At 36.9% G+C, this 27654-nt stretch overlaps 1 protein-coding gene across 6 annotated transcripts in view; it reads right to left on the minus strand.

Annotated features, from left to right (window-relative positions):
• Nucleotides 1-514: 514 nt before the first annotated feature.
• Nucleotides 515-27654, minus strand: part of C25H21orf91 (chromosome 25 C21orf91 homolog) — a 43754-nt gene continuing 16614 nt past the window's right edge. For all 6 annotated transcript variants that reach the window (XM_070455097.1, XM_070455102.1, XM_070455099.1 and 3 more), the window contains 3 exons: nucleotides 7816-8352; nucleotides 6528-6590; nucleotides 515-5092 (listed from right to left, as the gene is read on the minus strand). In XM_070455097.1, coding sequence (XP_070311198.1) covers nucleotides 4926-5092; nucleotides 6528-6590; nucleotides 7816-8352 — 767 coding nt within the window. In that variant the 3' untranslated portion in view covers nucleotides 515-4925. The remainder of the gene's footprint in view (nucleotides 5093-6527; nucleotides 6591-7815; nucleotides 8353-27654) is intronic.

Genomic DNA, 27654 nt, shown 5'->3' on the forward strand with positions numbered 1-27654 from the left:
GAAGACCAGTACCAGTCAGCTCAAAAAGACGGAATGAACTACCGATCCTTGCACTAATACAGATGAGTTTTAAAGTAGCCAGTTGAGTGGGGAAAAAAAAAGCCAGAGGCAAACAAGTACATCCTGCAGAATAACATTTATGTAAAGTTCTAAGGCAGGCAAATGCAAGGTACGGTGACAGAGATCAGAACACTGGAAAGGAAATGGAGAATGAAGAGATTTGAAAGGCATCCTAAGAGGAGATGGTTATACAGTTGTATACACTTATTAAAACTTAACACACTTAAAACCTTAAAAAGTTGCACAGGCATCTAGGAAGCCACAAGAATCTTATTTTCTGCTTCTGAACTCTTGGGGCAGAGGGAATATTATCAAAGAAAGAGTCTCACCAAGAATTAAGAAACTGTTAGATAACCATTCTTAAATACAGACTTCCTAAACCTGAAAATTAAACTTTTCACTTGGTCAATAATTTAGAGAAAATATATGGACACTTAAAAATAGCCACTAAAGCTAACAGATAATAAAATATTTATTTTATTTTTGTAAAATTAAAAATAGTAGACAAGCATATGTAGTTACAGTTCCAAAGCAGAGCAATAGAAATATATAAATTATTGCAGTTTTAAAAGGAAAGTATAACAGCCAAGTAATGTCTAAATAAATTTTGAAACCAACTTGGTTTTCATCACGGCAGCTTCCTTTTCTTTTCTCAAATCTTAGACAATTTTGAATGTTCTGCTAAAACTTAAAGCAAGATTAACACACACACACAAATTATAAAAGTATGAATAGCATTTAACAGAAGTCACTACTGAACACTTTCTAAAATGCCTCTTTTGGAGGCAGCAGGATGGCAGTAAACATTCTATGTTTGAAAGAAGAAACACATTTACTAAAATTCTTTTTTTTGGTGCAGTTGAGGGAAGCTCCAAGTAACACTTTTTGAACAGAGGGTGGAGGGCAATACTCACTTGCATGATTTTTGTAATTTGTTGAGGTTAAAATTGTGGACTAATTCAACATCACTAAAATGCATTAGTAATCTGGATTCTTTTAAAATGAAAAAGAGTATGAAAAGTGTATGTTACAAACTAGGTGTTAAAGATATCTCAGTTTTAGAGACTTGCTATGATATGGTTCACAGCAAGGCGATCAAGTTGCTTAATAGGTTAGGCTACATTATTAATAAGGGCAGTTATGAAAGGATGAAGTGGATGAAAATCCCGAGACACTGGACAGAACCTTGTTATTCCAAGCACAGTATTAGAGCCCTTCTCCAAGATACATTTACTTGTGCCAGGGCTTCATTACCTTATTATTTGGTCAATGAACTCTCTCCCATTCCACCACAAATTTCCTCAAATAATTATTTCCACCAACCTAAACTTAAAAACGCAATTGAATACTGAAATCAATTATCTTTGTTTTACAGCCACATCTGAACAGAGACTTGAGTACTAAACATTTATTAAGTACTTTAAAAGTACTCAAACATCTTACTTCAGCATAAAAATAACACTACAAGAACTTTACACTGTACCATTTGAAAGTTTTTATGTCACATAACCTAATTTTATGGTCACTAGACTGAACTGCTTACTGAGCTACACAAATAATTTACTCTTTAAAAGTTCCTACTGAAGTTTTCAGCATATACATTTTGTATTACATTTTACAACATTAATAACACTAGCAGATTTCTTCTAAAACAAAATAAAGCCAAAATTTGTAAACATTAACACACACATCTATCCCCAGAAATTAATTAAAAACACACACACACACACAGCAAAAGCTGACTGAAAGGAACAGCGTAAACACCAAGGTAAAAAAATATATAAACAAAAAGAATGAGCTCTAAACCATTTTCAGTGGTAAACGGTAAAATAAAAAACCCCAGAAATCTCAAGATGCCAACAATATATTTTGACTATATTTCTGAAATCACTTCCCAACATGAACTTATTTAAAAATAATCCTCCAATGTTTATAAAAATGGGCACTCTGTGGTGAAATGAACATATAATTTGAAAAACTAAAAACATTTCTTTGCTCCAACACTGCAAGAAGCTACATAATGGAGTGGCACACTGGCTGCCTGCATGCATCATCTATTGCTGGTCTGGTTTGAAAGTGCATGCCTTTCAAAAGACTAATTTGGACACTGAATACTAGGATCAAAGGATAATAATCGCAAAGTAAACACATTTTTAGCTTAATTAAAAGGCTGACAGCATTTTAAATCTTTAAAGAGAACAATCTTGTGTTGTCAAAATCACTTTCAACTTCAAACTAATTTTTTAAACTTAATTCAACTTGTCTAATTATGAAATCTAAAGTGAAAAAATATTAGTCTTATTTCACTCTTCTTAATCATATAAGCTATTAAATAGCTGACTGGCAATCTCTTTTTTGCCATTTTTGAAACTAAAAGTATAGGTGAGATTTTCTTCTAAACATCCTCAAAAAGTACTAACAACTCTGCCGAAAAATGGCCAAGGATGGTAACCAATATTTGGAGTATTTCATGTTCTCTGAAGGTAGAACTCAACTCTATCCCTTATCCTTACTTTAGCATATAGAATAACTGCATATTTGAGAAAACTAACATAGGAATATAAAATAAGTTTACCAAATATTTGGATAAACTGCTGTGCAAAATACTTTTGTCAAAAAATTTTTTAAACTAGAATATCCACCCAAATCAAGTACTAGTGTGAGTACCAGCACCACAGATATTTTTTAAGAGCACCATGCCTTTGAAGAGCTTACGTATAAATATCTAAATGGAGTAAGTCAGTCTCCAAATAAGACCTTGGTACCTATATGATCCCATCTAATTGTGCCAAGCTCAGCAGTAAAGCTACATATTTGCCAGAAATAAGCAAACACTTTCTTTGGATAACACTGTTGTATTCAGGATGGTACTATATGCCTGCTGTTCTGGAAACAAGCTACTGCTTCTGTCAAAGGCAACACATCCCCAGTTTTTATGACTGTCCCTAAGTGATCTAAATAGAAGCACAAATGTGTGCAAGCACACTGGCTGGTAACATCCTTAATGAATTATGCCAAAAAAAGAGAGTAAAGTCAAATTTGAGCATCTGTCCATAACAATGAAGCACTGAGATACTTACTGGCATCAGGAAACATCCTATTCAACTTACAATTTATAGGGATTTTTGATATTGCACACATTTAATTTAAAGCTTGTCAAAACTAAGGCAATGAATTCATTCCCCACTCCTTGGATTTTAAATTCATTTTGGATGACTCAAAGAATCGAGAGAAATGGAAAGCGTCTTTCAAAAGCTCCCTCCAAAAAGCAGTTATGTCGTATTTCACAAAATCAGTAACCTATTTCACAAAAATCAGTAACGTATCAATTAGTATCCTCAGGCAAATTTAACACATTTTATATTTTAGCATGACAAAAATTTGTTTTCTACTAGATAGAGGTGTTTCTTTGTTTGGTCAAATACTCTTTGTGTTCAAGACTAAAATCTGACCCAAGCCAGGGCAGCCTGCCAAATTTAAGGCAGAAGTTATTCATGTCTTTAAGTACGAAACTGCCCAGTTAATGGGCTTTTCTGTTGATGCTTTCATGCAAAGGATCCTGTCTCATAAATACATTCTAAGTACCAGTAGAAAACAGAATTTAGAGCCCATTTTAAATCTGCGTTGGTTATAGCATTCACTATACTATATGGCTTGAAAACTTATCTGTTTGAGACAACCTATTTGTTCAGAACTCTTGGAAACATGAGAAGCAACTAACAAGAATATCTTCTTAAAAAGGAGCTTATTTTTTTGAATTAGAATTTTACTTTTCTGTCACAAGCAATCTTCTCTTTTCCTTTTGATTCTAAAATTTAGGAAATGCTTTCTTTGGGCATGACTTTCAATGATGTTAACAGAATTTGGACAGTTGAATTCTTGAACTTTTATCTAGCACACAAAATAATTTTTTTCAAAGATAGGACACCAGTTTCATGGCATATTAAATTTGAAGATAGATAATATATTTGACTTGGAAGTGAGGCTTGACTTAAACTCTTGTCCAAATTCTAACACATCAAAGTCATTATTGAAAGTAATACTGACTAAAATAGGCTCTTACTTCTACAGAGATAAGCTGACATACAAAAACTAGATTAGTATTTTCTTCCTGAACTCATAATTGCTTTTGTTATTAAAAAATAATGTCTTTTATTTTCCCGTATACTTGCTTTAAAAAGTTATTAACTCCTCTTCCATAAGAGTTATTAGAAGTCAAAACAGTTCAACTAGATAGATTTCTATTCCAAAATACATTTATCTTTGGAAAACAAGGTAACAGCTGTAAAAACATTATTAAGAGAATAAAATGCAGTGATGTGAAATATGAGTAACATACTCACACACGAAGTGTAACTATAATATACAGAGCCATTCAAATGCACATTTATAAAGAGGATGAAAAGTACCTAAAATAGCATTTTTATATATAAAATTTTCATATTAAAATATTGCTCAATAAATAAGAGGTGATATTATGAATTCCATTTCCCTCTTGTTATCTTTAGTAATTTAGACTAATATAAGAACTTTATTAACCTTCTGTTGTTTTGACAGGTGAATTACATTAAAACATGTTTAATAAAATCACACTGTAACAGTATATTTAAGTAGTCACATGTGGTATAAATTAGGGAGGGCTATTTAGTAATTATGGGAAAACAGATTCCCCAAATGAATCAAAATGATTAACCCTAGAAGACTAGAGTGTAATGGTCTGCTTTATTTGGCAAAGATGTTGCCTTAATCTTTGCAAATTTAATGACCATAAAATAATTGACCATAACTTTCTTCAATTTCTTCAAAGTGAACATGCCCAGCAGACCAAAAAATGGCAGAGCATGGGAAGGAAGTGTAAGCTGAGTTCAGTTGTTTATGGGCAGGTGTGACTTCAATCCCGTTCGGCCCATCTGCAGACATGGTAACTTGGAATAGTTCTTGAGAAGCTGTTCGATGGCAACGTGGCGGACATGGAGCTCTGAGGCTAAAGAATCCTTCTCTTGCACTTGGTGGGCTAACTCTTCAAAAACTCCTGTAAAGATTTAAAAAGTAATTCTATTTTTAATACACAGAAAGCTAATCTATGATTTATATTTCAAGTACTTAAGCTGAAATGAACACATTGGGCAAGTGTTTGTAATGAAAGTAGTTTGAAACCAAGGAACAGCTGAGTTTGATCATCCTAGGAAGTTGAAAACTTTGCATAGCCAACTGGAATATGGTGTCCTTCTCCATCAGATAAAACTTGCGAGTCCTAAGCAATGACCCAGATGCACAGCAGAGATGGCCGTTACAATCACCTCTGAGATCTTTCCTCACACCGAATAAAGAGGTTCAATGAATTTCTAATATGATTTATGGACAGTAAAGTGCCTGTTAGTACACAGGTCTGGAACCTCCTCTAAGAGGCTTTGGAATCAGACTACCTGAATTTTTGTTCTGACTCTTATGTGTCTCAGGCAAGTAACTTAAAGTATGTTTTAATTTCCTCTTATGGAATAACCTTGATAATGAAAGTAAGCACCTCACAGGGTTACTGTGAGAATTAAATAAGATCATACTTGTCATACTTGATAAGTACTTGTCACAGGATAAGTACTTGACAAATGTTAAGTTGCTATTATTTTATTATCCTGAGAGGCTGTGTAGTCAAGAAAGACCATTACCTTTGGAGTTAAAAGGACAGGAATTAGAATCCTTAATCTGTTGCTTACTGAATGCAAGATCTCTGTAAGCAACTAAAGCAATTGTAAGCAACTTAAGGTTTCTGAAATGTGGTTTCCTTACCTAAATGGGAATTAATTGTAGGGGAAAAAGAAAAAAAGACAATTGGGGAAATTGAACACCGTTAACTGTATTAGCATCCTGCTTGAATGATATTAACACACTACTGTTCTTTTTTTAAAAACATGAGGTTGTGATTGCCTAAAAAAGAACATTATCTTTTAGAGAAAATTCTACACTATTACATTTATGGACAACAAAACAAAATACTGTCTGGAATTTGTTCCAAAATAATCCATGCTGGAGGTGGGGGTAGGGGAAGGAAAACGGGTGCAAGTAGAGAAGGAAAATTAGCCAGTTGAAATTGGGAAAGAGGGTTTCACTACATTATTCTGACTACTTTCGTGTTTGGAAGAGTTAATAATAATTAAAAAAAAAAAAGAAAACAAAACGGGGCCAATACCACCTGCCTTAAAAATCTGCTAAGGAGCACACCTGTGCAGTGCCTCACACAATAGTAGGCAGTAAAGAAACATGTTAGTAAGAGATTACGTTGTAGTCTCTGTTTTCACCAGAAAAAGAAGAATCTACGTCATCAGCAGTTCACTGAGAAGACTAAGAAAAATGCTTTTTGCTCTGGAAAGTCTAAGAGGATCATTTCTAAATTTAAATGCAAATAATGATAATAAGGGATTTTCTGTAACAAAACTGGCACATGTAAAAAGTATGACATGAGTCTTTACCCTGTATTTGTTGTTGGAGCTCTGCATTCAGTTGCTTTACCTCACCAAGAGTCATCGAATTCACTGAAACATGAAAATACATTCATTACTACCATGACAACCTGGGGAAGTAAGTTTTCTACACCATCAACACAACATCCTATTTAAAACAAAGCATCTGCATTTATTTCTGAACATGACATTTAACAGGACCCTAGGATTCACTCATTAACTCCTAAAGTGCTGGGTTTTCAAATTCTGCCCACAATCCACAACCAGTCTATTTCACAACAGGTCTCTCTCCACCTGAAATAAAACGTTCACTGAAAAATTCTTAGCACTAGGTCCAGTGGGTTCTGGTGTTTCTTATGCTGTTTCCATTTTTAAAGCTCGTTACTAGCCACTGAGTTGACTTTGCTAAAGCGCTACATGCTTCATGATGTGTAGCTTGAAAAAGATTAACGTACTGCAGAAACAGTTTGAAAATCAATCTATCTAGCTGTATGTTGTTGTTAAGTCGCTAAGCTGTGTCTGACTCTTGGGACCCGATAGACTGCAACCCACCAGGCTCTTCTGGCTGTGGACTTCTCAGCCAAGAACACCGGAGGCGGCTGCCATTTCCTACTCCAGGGGATCTTCCCGCCCCAGGAACTGAACCTTCGTCTCCTGAACTGGCAGGAGACTCTTCAGTGCTGGGCCACCGGGGGAGCACCGTCTACGTATACGACTGTAGATAACTCAGATGCAGAATCAAGGAGTTATACAAAAATAGACCCAAGGGCCCTTCTAGCTCTAAGATCACTTGATTCTAAGTTAATTAAAATCACGTTTGCTCCTGTGCATTTCTGAAGAAACAGATGCAGACTGAATGAGTCAGTTTTTCCAGGTGCACACATTACCTTTAACCTTTGGGAACATGTCAGATTTCTGCTTTTGAAATACCAGCCCCAATTAGTCTTGTAGGATTAGCAACATGACCGTGTGTGTTTGTCAATGGTGGAGGCTCTACTTCTAAACTATATGAACCCTGAACTTCCTAATTCCCAAACTGTTGATTCCATTCTATTAATAATTTAAAATGGCAAAACAAATGATGGGACTGTAGAATTCCAGTGGTTTTAGGGCGTACTAAGAAATATTCCAAAGAAATGATAGCATTTTTGCTAGGGTGAACCTGTCATTTAAATGCTAAATTAACCAAATCTGTAATTCCACAGCAAAATTCTTGACACATCACATATGTGAAACATTAAAAAAATAAAAAAGAACCAACAAAACTCCAATCTTTACCCCCTTCCCCTATACTTACATTCCTCTCTGCTGTAATGTGGATGCTGGGTCTGGACATGAGCCTCTGGACCAGAGATGGTCTTTTCCTTTTTCTGTTCCCGGTTGTGACTGTGAGGCCACAGTACATTACTGTGGCATAAAGTGGCACCCGAATCTTGTAACACAGCAAGCCCAAAGTCTGTGTTCTCCCTCTGTTCCAACATTCGTTGTGTACAGTTTGAGAGGCCACCTGCATTTCCTTCTATCCACTTTGCAGAATACTTTGGTACTTGAGAGTCAAACTGTGGGAGTAACTTTTTATCTGGCTTATGCCTGAAGTTAAACAGGTGATGCTGGGGGTTTTTAGAACACTCGGAGTCTGAATCCAGATCCTTATTTTGTGCATATTGTACAATCCAATTTATCTTCTTGCTCAAAATGGTTTTAACTTCTTCATAAGTACTTTTTGAAAGCTTAGATCGAGGACAATCCTGGTTTGCAATCAAATGATATTTTTCAAAGCAGTCTTTATGGCCCCTTAACGATTTGGTGTGCAAGAGATCAGATTTTGGTATTCCTAAAAGAAAAAAAGTAAGACGTGACACAATTTTGTTTTTCTATAAGCTGCATTAAAAAATATAAATCTTAGTAAAATACCGAGTCACCAATTAATTTACGAAGTAGTGGAAAAATGCTAAAGAATATTAGTAATATACATATATATTACAATAATGATACAGCCTAATAATTTATTCTTCAGTTTAACAATATATTCAATAAATTCTGAATAGCAGAAATATTAAATTCTTATGAATAGCAAAGCCTTTCTTAAGGACTTAATGATTCAATTTCAATATCAGTCCAGGGGCATGTTATTGCACAATATTAAAAAATACCACCGAACCAGCAATTTTTATTTACAGAATGTTGACCTGTACATTATAAAGCTTTCTTCACTAGCTCTCCTGAAGTTATACACTTGTAAAATTTTTGTTATAGGTTTAATAAGAGAAATGCTTCACAATTTTTTCCCTAACAAAAAAACACAGTAAATCATGATTTTAAATTAATAGTTATATTTTTACTGGGGAAAGATAAACCAGAATCAGAAAAATATACATTAATAAAAGCCTCAAAAAGTCAATGAACTGTTTAGATTTTTTCAAGTAAGAAAATAAAAACATCTAAAATGTTTTCACACGTTTAATACTTACTAAAACTTTATAATTTTATCTCTAGAAGAAATGCACTACACACAATTCTTATTCACAGAGCAACAAATTCAATCTACCAAGACACGATATAATTCTTCAACTCACAAATGTTCATTACATACCACAAATCATGGAAAATACTACACATTTACATTTCCAACTTTTTAGTAGAGCTCAAGTATGCTATCTCTATTGTTTTTTAAAAGAGAATACATTTTCAAATATACAACATACTTTGAAATACAGAATACATTGATACAGTTTTGTAAGTTCAAACCATTTAAAATAAAACAGCAGTGCTTTTATGTTGAAGGTGAACATGGGATGTGGAATGGAAAATTAATGCCTGCAAGAATTAAGCAGTCTAAATTGCTTAGCTTTGAAAACAGGAAGTTGAGAACCACTCAGGTGTTAACTTAAAAAGTTTTAACTGACTCATCAGAAAAAATTACATTCTGTATCCATCCCTTGTTTTAAAAGCTGAAGTTGTAATAATTTAATTCATTGACTTGCTGGCTAATACTAAAATAGTGATGTATCTGTATTTTAACAGTATTAAATCAGGTGCAAAATACTTACAAATACTAACTTGTTCTAAAACATCACATCAGCCAATGATGGGTCCTGCCCAAACCAGTACTAACTGGGCTGTCAGTCCCCTCACAAGTAAGCTACGGGGGCACCCCTCTTAAATATTAACCGTCTAACTAAGCAGAAGTGCCTCACCAGGTAAACTCAACCATCTCAGTCGTGTTTCTTCCACTAAGTGCAAAAACGAAACTTAAAACAATTGCATACACATTTTATTTACTCCTTTGGTGCCTGTGCTGTATTTGTGTGTGTATATACTTTTTTACCAGTTATTGTCTGGTTAGTTCAAATTTCCTGCAAAATTAAAATATTCAAGCACAAAACTTCAAAGCTCTATTTGACAACACTGTGTATGCCTTCGAAACCTGGTAAATTAACATAAGGAAGTGCACAAATCTTGATTAGAATAAACATATTAAGAGTACTTTATAATATTATGTATATTTTAATATCATAAGACAAAAAGGCAGTAAGTATCAATTATAGATAAAAGAAGAAACACCTCCATTCTGCTGTCTGATTCTAATACTGATTGCTAGGCAGAGAGAACCTGAAGCTCGCTTATTTTAGTAACTTTGGAAAATTCATTAAAGAGCTTTCTTACTCTCAGGGCTCGGTGCCAACAGGTAGCTGGCCAATCCCGGAAACCGTAAATGGTCTCATTCTCACTCAGTCCATTGCCACAGCACTAATCTATGTAGCAATGGTTTAGCTGAATCTAAACATTGTAAATTGTATTTCTCCTTTACTATACATGAGAGGAAATCCTTCTGTGTATAAGAAGGATTCTAAGCTAGGCTATGTGCATTTGTGCTAAGTTGCTTCAGTCCTGTCTGCCTCTTTGTGGCCCCAAGGACCAAAGCCTGTCAGGCTCCTCTGTGCATGGGATTCTTCAGGCAAGAATACTGGAGTGGGTGGCCACGCTCTCCTCCTGGGGATCTTCCCAACCCAGGGATCAAACCCGCATCTCTTATGTCTCCTGCACTGGCAGGTGGGTTCTTTACCACTGGTGCCACCTGGGAAGCCAAAAGCAAGTCATTTTTCTTTGCTGCTAGTTTTTTGGGGGTTTTAAAAAATTTACTTGGAATGTTCAGAAGTTGTATTAAAAAAAGACAAAAATATGAAATGACAACTTTCCCAATGTGCCCCAGAGCTTTAATAACAAGTCAATATAATAAATGTTTATTTGAAGAGTAATGTGGGCTTTTAAAGTTAATGATTTTTTTAATCCAATCTTTCTTCTTAGTAATTTATGTAATATAACTTTTTGTTCTTCAGAAATAATTTTTTCTTTTAACTTTTACTTAAAATCCCCACCCAAATGAACGTTTGGAGCCCAGTAAACACACAATTATATGCATACTGGTAATCAGCTGAGATGAAAAGCAAATCAGAGAACAACAGTATTCAATTTACTGTGAAAATATGTAAATGTAAAGTAAATTTCAGATTCAGACACTCAAGTGAAAAATCCCCTATAAAAGACAAAAAAAGTCATGACAGGAAGAGTGCTGAATGTGGGAATATTTCTAGTTAGACGTCCCATGTGCTTATTTGCTCAGTCATGTCCGACTCTGATCCCACGGACTGGAGCCCGCCAGGCTCCTCTGTCCATGGTATCCTCCAGACAAGAACACTGGAGGGGTTGCCATGCCCCTAGAGATCCCATTTGCTCCTCACATTCCCCCCGCCTCTTCCTCCATCCTTACACCCACACCCACTCCTCCTCCTGAGTCTGGCACACCCCACTGCTCAGGGAAGAAATCTGGGTGTCCTCTGTGCCAGTTCTTCCTTGCGCTGCATCCCAGATGTTTTACTGTCCACCTTCACAGACTTCTCCCCGCTAAAACCTAGCACACTAAATCTTCCTTCACACCGTTACCACTCCCCCTCCATCATCTGGGTCTTCATACCAGCCCCTCTCTAGTTCCTCCTTCCTCTGAGAAGCTTTTTCTAACCAGTTACATCTGAGCTAATGGCACCAGATTTTCAAATTGCTTCTTCACTGGCCTTTATCTCCTGCTAGAGGTAAATTCTGTAAGAAAGAGCACCATCTGTTTTATATACATCCTTATTATCATAGTGCCTGGCACATAGTGAATACTCAAGAAAAAGTCATTACATGAATAAAGGAAAATTAAAATTGCATTTAAAAAGCCCACCTAAAACTTATTACCAATTATTATTTGAGGTCTACTGCAATGAAGTTTTGCCCATCCGCAAGCTAACGAGGCTGTGCAGCTTTGCAGGCTCTCAGAAGTTAACTGCGCTTCCCAGCTGGCACAGTGGTAAAGAATTCGCCTGCCAATGCAGGAGACCCAAGTTCAATTCCTGGGTTGGGAAGATCCCCTGGAGGAGGAAATGGCCACCCCCTCCAGTATTCTTGCCTGGGAAATCCCATGGACAGATAAGCCTGGTGGGTTATAGTCCATGGGGGTTACAAAGAGTTGGATGTGACTGAGCAAACACAAACACACACAGAACTTAATTAAAGGCATCTTCCAGTGAAGTTACTCCTGTTTGGTTTAATATGACATTAATCCCAAGAACTGATGAGTGGCACTAATATATAGAGATGCATTCCAGTGGCATCATTCAATCTGCCAAATAAAATCAGGAACTTCTACTCAATTACTTATTTTTTATTAGAAATATACATACTGTGAATATACAAGGCTGTTTTATGTAAACTGTAGCTCACTCATCCAGATCTGTACCTATAGCTTCTTTAGCTCACTAAAAATTGAAAACCTGAATCAGTTTTAAAGTTTAATTTGAAAATACTTGTTTTGTAAACATAGTTTAAAATACCCAATTAGGAAAATTTAATATACTGACACTTCATATACCTTTTTACTAGAAAAGAATGTGAGTAGCCCACTCAATTTGTATCAACAATATATGTCATTTTATAAATTCCTGAAGTGATTTTGTTTTTTCACCTCATCAGTTTGAATTAATATAAGAGAAACAACCACTGCTATTATCAGAGATCCCAGTGAGTTTTCCAATTGACGTTATAAATTTTAATTGCATTTACAAGTGCTAACAGCTCTGAGCACTAATTTGTTTCTTCAGCAGCTTTTGAAAGGGAATGAATCTAAATGCAATTAAATGAGTTGGTACTTTTTAGAAACTGAGTTAGAAGTAATTTCCAAACCAGTTCCACAAAAACTGTACTACAACTTCCTAATAAAACTTCTGAGGACCAATATAATTGACATCCTAAGTATTAGGAAAACTTTAAAACTTATCCCATAGATGGCTATGTAACTTTGGGTCTTGAGTTCCTGATCAGTAGAGAACCAGGACCTTACTTGGCAACCATAATTGCTAATATTTTGGAAATTTATTTAGGTGGACATTTCTGTATGAACAGTGGTATTTTTAAAAATTAAGCGGTTTCTATTCAATAGTTTTCTTTACAACGTTTTTCCCCATTTTCATTTCTGATTTTGTTATACCATTCTCACATACTTTGAAAACCCTCCCACTAACCCATCTGCTATGCTATCCCCGTTTCTATTCTTTAAATTCCTTTCTAGGATCAATTCAAGAAAACTTGGTTAAAGCCATAAAAGGGCAAAAGCCACTCAAATGTAGATCTTCTCGTTTGCCTATCATTGTCACCCTTTTAAAATAAAGATGTTTCCATGCATGTATTTAATATGTTTATTGTATAACAGTTTGTCCTCTCACAAGATGATACTCCAAATGGCACTAAATAACAGCCACAGAACCCCAAACACTTAAGTTCTACGACATGTCCCATCACCTTCTGCTTTTCCCTTTTAGCCTCTTGAAGATCTTATTTATGATTTGGTGGTAATTAGATAAGCAAAGCAATCTTTTCCTGCTGGTTCCCCAGCTGGTCCTATCAAACAGTGCCATCTCTCAGCCGACTACACTGATGTTACATCTCTTCTTATTTTCACAGGTTCTCGAATCATATCATCTGACTGCCATATATACATATTTACTCTCTGTCAATTAGTCTTCCTTCTGAATATGACTGCTGTATTTCATTCCTCAGTCACAGGACTGGCTTCATATAATTCGGTATTCCATAGGTTGATCAAATATAATATAACTAACTGTTGGATGTAAAGCTGTAATACCTGTTATCATATCAGCAGGAGACTGGAAAGCTGTAAGAAAGTAAGCATTTCAACTTTTACTACAACCTCAAAAAAAAAAAAAAAAATTAGAGAACTGGCAGTATTGGTTTTCCAAATGGTGGGTTTGTGTGTTCTTTCTTAATTTTAAAATAAGGCAAGATAATTTAGTTACGTCAAGTTTCAGGTTAACAGTCTGTGAAGAAATTTTAAGCACACTGCCTCCAGACATAACCAACATTTGTGCAACAATTCACAGTACTGCTTCAGAATCTTTTTTTATGGAGGCTCACATTTGCCCAGCATAAAGAATTTTCCACGAGTTGAGGTGTTTTCTTTTTATGATGATCTTATCCTGGTTGCTAGGAATGGAGAACAAGCACCTACACATTTATGTGTTGCCCATATTAAGCCAAGTTTACGTACATCTTTGTTGTTCAGTTGGGTCCGAATATTTGCGACCCCATGAACTGGAGCATGCCAGGCTTCCTTGCCCTTCGCTCTCTCTGTGCTCAAACTCATGTCCACTGAGTCAATGATGCCATCCAACCATCTCTCCTCTTGCCCTCAAATCTTTTCCAGCATCAAGGTCTTTTCCAATGAGTCAGCTCTTCGCATCAGGTGGCCAAAGTATTGGAGCTTCATTCTTCAAATGAATATTCAGGCCTGCTTTCTCTCTAGGACTGGCTGGTGTGATCTCTCTGCAGTCCAAGGGACTCTTGAGAGTGTTCTCCGGCACCGCAATTCGACAGCATCAGTTCTTCAGCGCTCAGCTCTCTTTATGGTTCAACTCTCACATCCATACATGACTACTGGAAAAAACATGGCTTTGACTATATAGACCTTTGTCAGCAGAGTGATGTCTCATGTTTTTAACGTGCTGTCAAGGTTTGTCATAGCTTTTCTTCCAAGGAGCAAGTGTCTTTAATTCACGGTGGCAGTCACTGTTTGCAGTGATTGTGGAGCCCAAGAAAATAAAGTCTGTCACTGTTTCCACTTTTCCAGTAGTATTAATTGTAAAGATGGGAGCAAAGAGCTAAACTCTATTGAATTAAGAAGGAAAGGAAGGAGCTGTTATGCCTTTGTTTCTGAGGAGCAGGTTCCCATTTCTGAAAAAAGGAATAGAGGAAAAGTTGGGGCTTCCCTGATGGCTCAGATGGTAAAGAATCTGCCTGCAATGCAGGAGACCCAGGTTTGATCCCTGGGTCAGGAAGACTCCCTGGAAAAGGGAATGGCTACCCACTCCAGTATTCTTGTCTGGAGAATTCCATGGACAGAGGAACCTGGCAGGCTATAGTCCATGGGGTCGCCAAGAGTCAGATATGACTGAGTGACTAACACTTTTCACTTTTCTGGAAGCAAGGTGGCATGCCCACAGCCTGAAGTCTGGATCCATACTGTAGCAAGTTCTGCTTAGCCTATAAATGTTTTTTAAAAATTTAGATTCACTTACAGTTTTTGATTTCTGGTTTCCCTTAAAAACATAATCAGAAGATCTGACAGCAACTGGCTAGTAATGAGAAGCAGACACTGCCTGAAAACTGGGCAAGTGCTCTTCAACAGTCCTGCTCTTTCCCTTCGGGAGCGTGCAGGTATTGGGACTTATCCAGGAGCAAGCACAGCCATGCTGGTTAGCGACCCGCACACTACACGAGACTGACGACGCAGGTCTGGATTGCTTCTGCGTGGGTAATGGCTGGACACCCCAGGTGACCAGGCTCCTCTGCATTTGATGATCAAGCAGCAGCCAAGCCATGATTCAAGAAGAGTGATCACCTTTAGATCTACTGCCAGTCACAGGCATGCAGTGGGAGGACGCTCAGACTGTCTACGCTCTTACTAGCAAAAGGCAGATTAGCCTGAAGGTGGGAAGATGAGCATGGATACTTGGGGCACCTATATCCTTAAATCGCAACAGGGAAAATTGTATCAGTTGTCCTCTGTGCCTCAGTGGGCTCTGTGGTGAACAGTGCTCCAGTCCCCTCCCAACATCACTTAAGAGTCTGTCATGTTCAAATACCCAACATACTGTTCAAAGAATAGGGAATTGCTCATCTCTGCATTGGAAACAGATGGAATTATTGGAAACTGTACTAAGCCAATACACAGATGGGCTCAGCAACTTGCTTTTCCAAATTTTGAGAATCATTGCCTTAAAGAAAGATATACCAACAGGTGGTCTGTGGACAGCGTATTTCAGTTTAGGAGATGTTTATGCCAAAGGTTTTTGTGTGTGCGGAGAGAAGGATTAAGCAGTTAGTCAAAGCAGATTTAGCCAATAAACGAATTATAAGGGCAAGTTTCAATTAGCAAAGAGTTCAGAAGGTTGATGTTAAAGATAAACCTCAACCTCAAATAACCAAGGAAGCCACAGTAGAACTGAATTCTTGTAATGATGGATGTATAAACTGCAAATAATTTATCAAAAAGAAAACCTTTCTCAGTGAATTTTACTTTTTCATCATAACAGTTGGGAAACTGGAGAAACACACTTACATAACAACTGTTTATTACTAACTGGGTACAAAAAATAATCTACACTCAAATTCTGCTCTCAAATTTAACTACCTATTTTAACGAGAAAGGTCCAATAGAACTCTCTGTGATAGTGGACGTGTTCTCATCCTGTGCTATATACAATACCATAGCCACTAACCTTCTGTGGCTGCCAAGCATGTGAAATGTAGAGAGCATGACCAAGGAACTAGGGTTTTAATTTTGACTTTAATTAACTTAAATTAAATCACTACATTGTGGCTAGGTTACCAAATTGGACAGGGTAGCCTGTCCATAGATAACTGATGAAGTACAAGGGTATTTGCAAAAAGAATACGAATGGAAGTTATCCATCTTTAGTATACTAAGCTCACAGTAGCACAGAATATAAAAAGCTAAAATTGCTTTTCTAGCACATTAAAAATACTATGTTTAGACTATAATTGTTAAGTGGCACAAAGAATTAAAAGTTACAAAAACTTCTACTAAATAATCCAGTTGACCTAAGTAACCCTCTACTTATTTAGTTTTTCTAAGTAAAATTTTCCCCCAAATAGGCAAGGTTAAAAAGATACACATTACTTAAACAAAAGATAAGTCTAGAAAAAAAGCATTCATAATAACAAGGATGAACGAGAATAAACCACTATGACAAAGGAAATTTATGGGGTCAAAAGTAAGAAATGTGATAGCTATGTGAACTCTGCCCTTTATCTCCTGAACTGCCCTCTGCCTAGTTAAGGTTTTACCTGATTTATTTTCTTACAAATAAGAAAAACAAAATAAAAGCTGTCCTGCAGCTATTTATAAAACATCTGTTTTGTATCTCAACTTCTTTGCACATACCTGAATCACTGTTCCTGAAGTTCTAGCTGACTATTCCTTATATAATGCTTTACAGCAGCATCTATTTAATAGAGATTTACTAGCAAGTGAATTTGAAGTCATTTATAATTCAATTACTACTATAGGTAGTAAATGGTAAAAATCAAAACTGATGGGAAACAATCACTACAACTCACCAACCATTTGATTAATAAAACTAAAGATTTTTCAAAAAGGCAATAATTGATGAATCCTACTGAAAAATGCTAAAAAAGAAAGATTGTGACTATGTACTATAATTGAATCACAGCATTTCTAGAGTAAAAGGAACTTTGATTTGCAGAAAGGGTTTGGAGAGCTAGTGTCCAGTAAAATCGTTCCATGATGAAACAAAGTTATAAAAATTACAGTCCAATGCAGTGCAACCTTTTTTATCCATTTATATGAAAAAGATGTTTCTGATATATTAAATTAAAAGACCAGTTATAAATGGTACACATAGCCTGATTTCATTTTTAAACACAACTTACCATGTATACATGCATACTGTACTGCAGAAAATAATTTATAAAACACACCAAAAATATTAAGATTATTGGTAGATATGTGGGATTATAAATCTTAAAATTTTTTGCTTCCTGTATTTTGATTTTTCTGTAATAGTTTGATTTTTCAATGAAAATAAAGAGATGAAAAGAGAGAAATTTCATTTCAAAGAGAGAAATAAAATTTTTCATCATTTAAATAGTGAAAATTTAAAACATTTTTTAAAAAGCTTACAAAGAAATATTTTGGTTTGGGAAAGAAAACAGGGTGTCTTAGTGCAAGACAAATTAGGTTTTAAGTTATATACTGTATGTTCCAATGAACTAAGTAAAACAAAAAAATTATAATACTGGAATGATAAAAGATACATAGTCCTAAAATATCCCAATATTATGAATATTTTTAAGGTTGAAAATTTCCTTAGGCTAACAATGTATCTAGCAAAGGGTAACCTTCAAATCAGAGATTCCTCTCCTCCGAAGTCAAGATTATAACCACTGCATAGTTTTATCTGGAAATCCTTGTTGGAGACCCAAAGACCTGAAAGGCACTAAGGGAAAAAGACACTGACGTGTGAACACAATCCGTATTGTTGAAAGAAACTGGGGAAAGGACTAGCTGGGCAGTTGCTGTGGTTGCTGCTGTCTAATTGCTCAGCCTTGCCCAAGTCTTTGTGACCCTATGGACAGGAGCAGGCTAGGCTCCTCTGTCCAGGGCATTTCCCAGGCAAGAATACTGGAGTGGGTTGCTGTTTCCTTCTCCAGGGGGTTTTCCCAGGGACTGAACTCACGTCTTCTGCTTGGCAGGCAGATTCTTTTACCACTGAGTCACCAGGGCAGCTGATACATGAGGGAAATTACGGTGGCTAGAGCAGAAAAATCTACTGAAAACCAAATCATAAAAAGGTAAACTCAGGGGACTTCCCCAGTGGTCCAGGAGCTAAGACTCTGCACTCCCAATGCAGGGAGCCCAGGTTCTACCCCTAGTCAGGAAACTAGATCCCACATGTTGCAAACTAAGAGTTTGCATGAAGCAACTAAGACCCAGTACAGCCAAAACTGAGGATAAAGTCAAACTTCAATGTGTATAAAACACTGAATTATTTTGGCAATGGAAGAGTTGTTCAAATGAACAACACAAATGAGTGAACAACACAACTCAACACAAATGAACAACACAAGCTCAATACATAAATGAGTCAGAATGATCTTTCCAGTAGACTTTCATCTTTTCAGATGAGATGAAAACAAAACACTTCTATATTTCAATTTAAATCAACATGAAGAGCTGCACCACATACTGCTGATATATTAACCAAAGAGCTCCTACACTTACTATCTTTTTGTGATCCTTGAAGTGGCCCTGTGAACACTGGCAACAGTGTAATTTATCATCTCTATTTAATATCAATAAACGTTAGGCAGTTGCATACTAGGAGGAAGCCGAAGTCAATGATGTTTAAGACACAGGAAACTAAATAAAATATGGAAGTGAGAAAGAAATGGAGGAAACTAGAGGAAGGGAGAGACAGTGGGCATGGATGATTGGCTTGTAGAGTGCCTCTGAAGAGGTAATGAAGGTATAGCCAGTTAAGCAGATACCTGGTCATGAAATGTCTCATGTGTCATGTTAGGGAGTTAACAGTCTAACCAGAAGAAAATGGTAAGGAATCAGTGAGGAGTTCTAAGAAAATTAATGGTATATCAGATTAGCACTTTAAAGACCCTTCTGGTGATGCTGAGAGAACTAGGGGTGTGGGGTAGTGATGGGGAAGGGAGATCAAGTCTGTAAATCTGACTAAGTGGGTCTTGAGGTGGTACTGTAAGAAGGAATAAAGGCATACAGCTTGAAATGCAGAGCTTAGGTCAGCCACAACCCATCACACCTCAACTGCACAGCTTTATATGGAAAGCCCTGAAGAAACTGGAACCATTCATTCGCAGGACAGTTTTTCAAAGTTTGGTCCCGGGACCACCTGCATAGGAGTCAGCTGGGATTCCCGTCAAAATGCAAACTCCGAGACTCAACTGTAGATCTACTGAAACACAATCTCTGGGGTATTGGACCTGGAATTCCATGTGAACCAAAGATGAAAGAAATAAAAATGCCATGTGTATATGGAAGTAAGGAGATAAATTTAGTCTGAGAAACTTATATTCAAGATTCCTGTGTTGTTGTTCAGTCACTTGATCGTGTCCGACTCTTTGCTATCCCATGGACTGCAACATGCCAGGCTGCCCTGTCCTTCACCATCTTCCAGAGTTTGCTCAAACTCATGTCCATTGAGTCCGTGATGCCATCCAACCATCTCATTCTCTGTCGCCCCCTTCTCTACCTGCCCTCAGTCTTTTCCAGCATCAGGGTCTTTACCATTGAGTTGGCTCTTCGCATCAGGAGGCCAAAGCATTGGAGCTTTAGCTTTATCAGTCCTTCCAATGAATATTCAGGGTTGATTTCTTTTAGGATTGACTGGTTTGATCCCTTTGCTCAACAAGGGACTGTCAAGAATCTTCTCCAATACTTCAGTTCAAAAGCATCAATTCTTCGGCACTCAGCTGTCTTTATAGTCCAACTCTCACATCCATACATGACTACTGGAAAAACCATTGCTTTGACTATATGGACCTTTGTAGGCAAAGTAATGTCTCTGCTTTTTAATACGCTGTCTAGGTCTGTCATTGCTTTTCTGCCAAGGAGCAAATGTCTTTTAGCATCTAAGATACTTGTAGAATATCTAAATGGAGAGGCCCAGAAGGTGGTTGGATATATAGGTCTGGCATTTAAAAGAAAATTGGCCTATGATATGTTTATGGAGTTCCATTAGCTTACAAAGGTATAGCTGAAGCTCATGCAGTGAAAGAAACAGATAGTGAAATATGAGAAGAAAAGAAAAACAAGGACAGCATTCAATGAAACAGTGGTATTTCAGGGATCTGCAATAGGTAATGAACTAAAGAAAAAGAAAAGAGGGCAGAAATAAGAGGCCAGAGCTATTTTAACAGAGAACCCAGGAAGCTGAGTGTTTCAAAAAAGAGGGAAATGTTAAATGTCAGATTTTGAAAATGGCAATGACATTAAACTATTTGTTGTGTTGACAACTAGGAAGTCACTGGTGAAAGCAAAAGAGGAGGCCAATTACAGGGGCACTGAAGAGGAAGTGGGGAGGAGGGACAGAGGAGACACTGAATGGACACTGCTCTTGCGAGAACTACAGCTTAAGGGACAGAGAGGAACGCTTTCTCCCTTGATTTTCTTATAAATATGGGAGACAGGAGCATTTCTGCCATTCTAATCATCTTTTTGGTCACTCTTGTCAGGTTACGGAGAAGATAACTAACTATGCAAGATGTGTCAGTATACGATAAAACAAATGAAGGCAAGAGTGGGTGGTAGAAAAGAGAGGGTGTAAGAAACATGAAATTAAATTATGCTTTAATTAGTCTTGACTGAGAATTGTGATATTTTAATTTCTTTCCTCAGATACTTATGACTGCTAGCTATTTCATTTGGTTGGTAAATACACTGGTAATAAAAAACTAAGTTTTCTGAAGAACTGTCTTATACATTACATAGGAATTATTATATTGTATTTGTTCTACTTTGTAGTATAAATACAGCCAAAATGTTGACTGACAATGAACTGAACTTGATTGTTGACATACTGAAATTATTCCAATGAGTCAAAGTAACATGGTCAAGGTTATAAAGGATACTTTAATACCATCAGACTTCCTCTATGTGTGAACTGTTTTCATAAGAGACTAGCAATTATCATTTGCTAAATTCACGGCAGATATTATTTCACCAGTTATTGTGAGTTTTAGATATTGAAGATGTCATTTAAGTGTATTTGAATAGCACTCTGGTGGTTGGAAGGCACTTTTACTATTAAATTTAATCTTCATTTTATGTAGGAAATGAACACTAAATGTAAATTTTAAATAAGGTAATACATGGAAAAGTATACCAGTGATTGAATTTATTCTTCATAAAAGGCAAATGACTCTATATTGCCTTCTAATATACCATATAACTTATTCTTGTTAACTGTATTATCTTTAGCTATGATACAATTGCTGGCACACAGCAGTTGCCTAATTAATATTTACTGAGTGAATGTGTATAAAAATCTCTATGAACATAGCTTTGACTCTAAGATTCAGATTTTCATGGGTGCCACAAACCATTGTTTTGCCTTGCTGTTATACAGTTGAGACAGTAATGCCAAAAGCTAACTGAAATAGATACACTAGTTTAAAATTATTTGTAAACAGACACTGTTTTCCCTTATTACAAACTATAAATCCAAGGCTCGGTGTTTAATGGGCTTATTCCCCTTATCAAAATCCTAATAGATGGTGTGCCAAACTAGATTAGAATGATTTAAATTCATTCTAACTAGAACTGTGACAACATTTTGATAATTTTGCAATGTTACTCAGCCACTTGGATTTCAATTACTTGTTACATTTTCCATGTTAACACCTTATTTGAAATTCACAATTAGTGTTACTATTCTTTATAAGGTAGAAATTAAATTTAAGATGCTGCAAAAGTACCTTTGAACATCTAAAGTGCTATATAAAGTTAGGCTGTCTTACCACCTGCTTCTTCTCTTTCTAGGAAGTATTCCTAGATGAACAAAAGGGAGATAGCATGCAATTCCAGGATTGGTGCTGATAATTTCACTTTAGTTTGTACTGTCTGCCTCCACTTACTCAGAACCTATTCTCTCTTGAGAGGAAGACTAATCAGGCTAAGTATGTTAGCCTCTGTTATGTGAACGGCTGCAAGGATGGAGAGCAGTGTCAGAACACTGCCTCCTGATGAGCTGACACCTGTAAAGATTCTGCAGCAAGTGTCAGTCTGCAGCTCAGCCTCCTGTGTCTTCTGGGCAGCAAGACTGTCTTGTGTGTGTCTCTTCTTCCCAGTCCTTCCCTCTTCTCTGATGACCTAATCTACATTTTCTTGACAGACTATTTAGATTACAACCTATATGGAGACTGTATCATCCTACTCTCTTAGGTCATGAAAAAGGTCTACTTTTGGATATTCCACCAAATGTGTATTAATCAAACAGCATCACAAGTAGAAATAGCTTTTAAAAAGCAAGCACTTCTTGGGACCCAAATTTTGTTCCTTGCCTAACCATTCACATTGGTGTAATTCATCTGTAATTTTGCCTAGAAGTTACTTAGTATCTCTGAGATTTCTTAGGAGTTCATGTAATTATCATTGGAAGCAGAAATGATTTAGGCACTTGGACTTTTGGGGTCAGGTTTGAACTTCCAAGCTGTGTGATTCTAGATTAGCTTCCCAGACTCTCTCCTTACCTCCCTCATTTATCAAATTGGGATAACCTAGCACCTATCTCATATAGCTGTATTAAGAATGAAATAGTGCATGTGAAACACAGAATAGCTGATAAATACCTATTATTTAGATAAGTCACTTACCTAAAAGTATAAATCCCTTAAGTATTTGACAGCTGGACTAGCTTCTCCCAACTAGAGCGTGATTATTTCATTTCTTCCTGAGTAGAGAAATTTATCTTTGTCTTCTTTCTTCATAGGCAGTATTATTTTGTATGCAACAGAAAAATTCCCCTTTATTTCTGGGCAGCTAATTTCTTTTTATCAGCTTTCTAGTAACAATTATTATAAAATTATTTCAATAATGAAAAGTGTATCCCTTTACTGAGAATAGATGATTCTGAGCTAACAATGAAAAGATTTCCAATCTAGATTTAATTTGTTTCTGGATAACTCATAAAACATTTCTTTTCATCTTTGCCAACACACTGGGTGGAAATGAATTATGAATTTGAATCAGAATGTCATTTTTATCTATTGTAACAAATGCTTTATTTATAATCATGATGTTTCTATTAATAAGATATGCTGGGTAGTATACTGTTTCTTTGTTTTCAACTTTAAATCACTGATTTAAAGAGTATACTTTTATCACAGACTTAACAAGCACTCCAGATCAAACACCTTGAAGGGGTCATCATCATGAGCAAACACCACTCTGCTGAGGTGTTCGGAATAATAGAGTTGCAGCATGTAAATGAATGTAGAAATTTCCACTCTAAGCACAGTCCTGTTTAAGACTTCTTGCTCTGTAGAGAAAAAATACTATCTGTTTTCTATCCTCCTGATTGCAAAAAAAAATAACCAGATATCACTGTTAATATTATTTGCTACATTTTTCTTCTGAATATAATACAAAGTTCTGTTAGTAAGAGTCACAAAGCTTTTAGGAGGCTCTAGAAAGATGGCAGACAATTCTGTGGAAGGGCAGAAAAATAGCAGAAGAGCTTCACTGTGGGCAAGATTAAGGGAAAAACAGAAAAAAAAAAAAAAAAAAAGACAGTCCTCTACAGTCTCCTTTAGGCTAATTCACTCATCAGTCAAATATTTCAAATACTCATTCATAACTTCTGGCCAATCCTTGTGCTACTGCTAATTATATACTAGTAAATAAAGGAGGCTCAAACCCAAGTCCTTATGGAGCTAGAAATGGAGGAGGGTGAGCACAAATAAACAAAGAAATAAACCAATAGTTACAGCAACAAATTAAAGCAAGTGCCATGAAGAAAAGGGTGCTACTAGCAGGAAAAGAACATGGGGTTGACAGTGCTGCTGGGGGGCAGGGAAGGCTGCTTTGAGAAGTATTAATAACTTTTAAAAAATTAGGGCAGGCAGATTCTTGCTGTGGCACCACCTCTCAAGTATTTTAGCCAGGCATGTATCTGTTCACCTTTTCCATGGTTCACTTCCAACCCCAACATTTTTTGTTGTAGGGATGGAGGGGGAATTTGCTTATTTATTTATTCATTCATTTTGAAAAGAAATATATGTAGTATAGGATAATACTTTACCTTTAGACATGCAGTGTGAAGTACATACGGGCTATACAAGTGAGGATGTCTACACATTAGCTGCATATGCAGATGTGTAGTTTACGGGTGGGGAGAAACACTCTGCAGTCTCATTCTGAGCATCAGGAGCAAACCAATCTGAGCACCACTGCTTATACAGCCAAGTATTCTTGGAACAAACGGCAACAACTGGAGCTCAGCCTTCTGAATTAGATTCTGGCACAATAATTTCAAGATTAAGAAATGAAAGTACAAAATTTGAGAACCAGTATGACACAATGAACTTAAGATATCTTGCCAAGAAAATCCAACTAGTAAGTGGCAGAGTCAAGATTCAAGGCCAGGTCTGAGTCCAGGGCCCACATGGAGCAGAAGGAGAGCAGTGGCAGATGTACCCAGCTGTTGAAAAGCAATCTTCCCTGGAAAGGTGAAAGAAAATTAGAGATACCAAGGGAACATTTCATGCAGAGATGGGCTCAATAAAGGACAGAAATGGTATGGACCTAACAGAAGCATAAGATATTAAGAAGAGGTGGCAAGAATACACAGAAGAACTGTACAAAAAAGATCTTCACGACCCAGATAATCACAATGGTGTGACCACTCACCTAGAGCCAGACATCCTGGAATGTGAAGTCAAGTGGGCCTTAGAAAGCATCACTATGAACAAAGCTAGTGGAGGTGATGGAGTTCCAGTTGAACTATTTCAAATGCTACATGATGATGCTGTGAAAGTGCTGCACTCAATATGCTAGCAAATTTGGAAAATTCAGAAGTGGTCAGAGGACTGGAAAAGATCAGTTTTCATTCCAATCCCAAAGAAAGGCAATGACAAAGAATACTCAAATGAATGTACAGTTGGACTCATCTCACACGCTAGTAAAGTAATGCTCAAAATTCTCCAAGCCAGGCTTCAACAGTACGTGAACCATGAACTTCCACATGTTCAAACTGGATTTAGAAAAGGCAGAGTAACCAGAGATCAAATTGCCAACATCTGCTGGATCATCGAAAAGGCAAGAGAATTCCAGAAAAATATCTATTTCTGCTTTATTGACCATGCCAAAGCCTCTGACTGTGTGAACCAACAAACTCTGAAAAATTCTGAAAGAGATGGGAATACCAGACCAGTTGACCAGCCTCTTGAGAAATCTGTATGCAGGTCAGTAAGCAACAGTTAGAACTGGACATGAAACAACAGACTGGTTCCAAATAGGGAAAGGAATCCGTCAAGGCTGCATATTGTCACCCTGCTTATTTAACTTATATGCAGAGTACATCATGAGAAATGCTGAGGCTGGATGAAGCACAAGCTGGAATCAAAATTGCTGGGAGAAATATCAATAACCTCAGATATGCAGATGACACCACCCTTATGGCAGAAAGTGAAGAGGAACTAAAGAGCCTCTTGATGAAAGTGAAAGAGGAGAGTGAAAAAGTTGTCTTAAAACTCAACACTCAGAAACTAAGATCATGGCATCTGGTCTCATCACTTCATGGCAAATAGATGGGGAAACAATGGAAACAGTGACAGGCTTTACTTTTTTGGGCTCCAAAATCACTGCTGATGGTGATTGCAGCCATGAAATTAAAAGATGCTTACTCCTTGGGAGAATGGTTATGACCAACCTAGACAGCATATTAAAAAGCAGAGACATTACTTTGTCAACAAAGGTCTGTCTAGTCAAGACTATGATTTTTGCAGTAGTCATGTATGGATGTGAGGGTTGGAATATAAAGAAAGCTGAGCGCTGAAGCATCGATGCTTTTGGACTGTGGTGTTGGAGAAGACTCTTGGGAGTCTTTTGGACTGCAAGGAGATCCAACCAGTCCATCCTAAAGGAAATCAGTCCTGAATATTCCTTGGAAGGACTGATGCTGAAACTCCCAATACTTTTGGCACTTGATGCGAAGAGCTGACTCATTTGAAAAGACCCAGATGCTGGGAAAGATTGAAGGCAGGAGGAGGAGGGGACGACAGAGGATGAGATGGTTGGATGGCATCACTGACTCAATGGACAGGAGTTTGAGTAAACTCCGGGAGTTGGGGATGGACAAGGAAGCCTGGCGTGCTGTGGTCCACGGGGTCACAAAGAGTCGGACACGACCGAGCCACTGAACTGAACTGGAAAGGTGTGAGGAATTACCGTGTTAGTCTATCAAGAAGAGAGGCTGAGAGGAAGCAGGGTGAGTTTATAGTATCTAACACATGTATAATGAGCAGTAGTATTAACCATATTTTATGTCCTGAGATGGGTCAGAAACTTGAAAATTCTCATAGCTTTTTTGCAACAAGTTCACATGAGATCTGGCTGTATGCCTATCCTCAGAATACAAGGCTTCCTTTGTAAAAATCCATTCCATTTCAAACTCCTGTGTTAGAAGAATCACGGGACCTTTACTTGTTGGTCTTAGTTGTAGCTCAAATAGTTTGCTTTCAACATGGTAACCTTCAATTACTAGAAAGGCCTCTCTCTTGCTGATCTTGTTAGGTGGACACTCAACATCTTTTGTCCCTTTCTTTGTAAAATACTGATTTTATTTGGAGCAGCTTCTCTTGAAAGAGCAGTGAAACGTATAACAAATTGTTAAGGAGGACTTTGGGAAAAGCTCCTTTATAGATTCAGGAGAGATGGCTACCATGTACCTTTTGTCAGATGCCCCTTCTATTCTGTCCGAGAATAAGGAAGCAATGGCTGGAGTTCCAGCAGCTATCCTGGCTCACGAGATGACTGATGATGGCAAATATGTGTTAAAGAAAGCGGGTTAGTAAAACAGAAGCAGCTTGAGTCTTTCTGATCATGGTGCTACCACACAGACTACAGAATCAATTTCTTTTACTATGAGATATGTAAATATCCATCCCATATTATTTTATCATTATTATTTGGATTTTCTGTTACATACAGCCAGACCTAATTTCTAACGGGTATATCTTTCCAACCAAAATTTGTTTATGATCTCAATTTTAAGTTCATCCTAAACTTTAGAATTAGAAAAGTTTGAAGTTAAAAAGAGAAAAAGTTGGGAGTAACTAAAACGAGGCCATCATAAAATTAGGACAGGGAAAGGAATCTGGAACCTGGCTCCTCAGATATGGCTTGTTAGCTTAATAGATGTGGCTAGCCTAGCTTTATCTTTTTAAAAAAATATTCTATAAAGTTATCACCGATTAAACCTACAATTTCACTTCCACCCCTCCTAACTCC

Source organism: Odocoileus virginianus, chromosome 25 (assembly GCF_023699985.2).
Source record: "Odocoileus virginianus isolate 20LAN1187 ecotype Illinois chromosome 25, Ovbor_1.2, whole genome shotgun sequence".
Taxonomy (NCBI): Eukaryota; Metazoa; Chordata; class Mammalia; order Artiodactyla; family Cervidae; genus Odocoileus; species Odocoileus virginianus.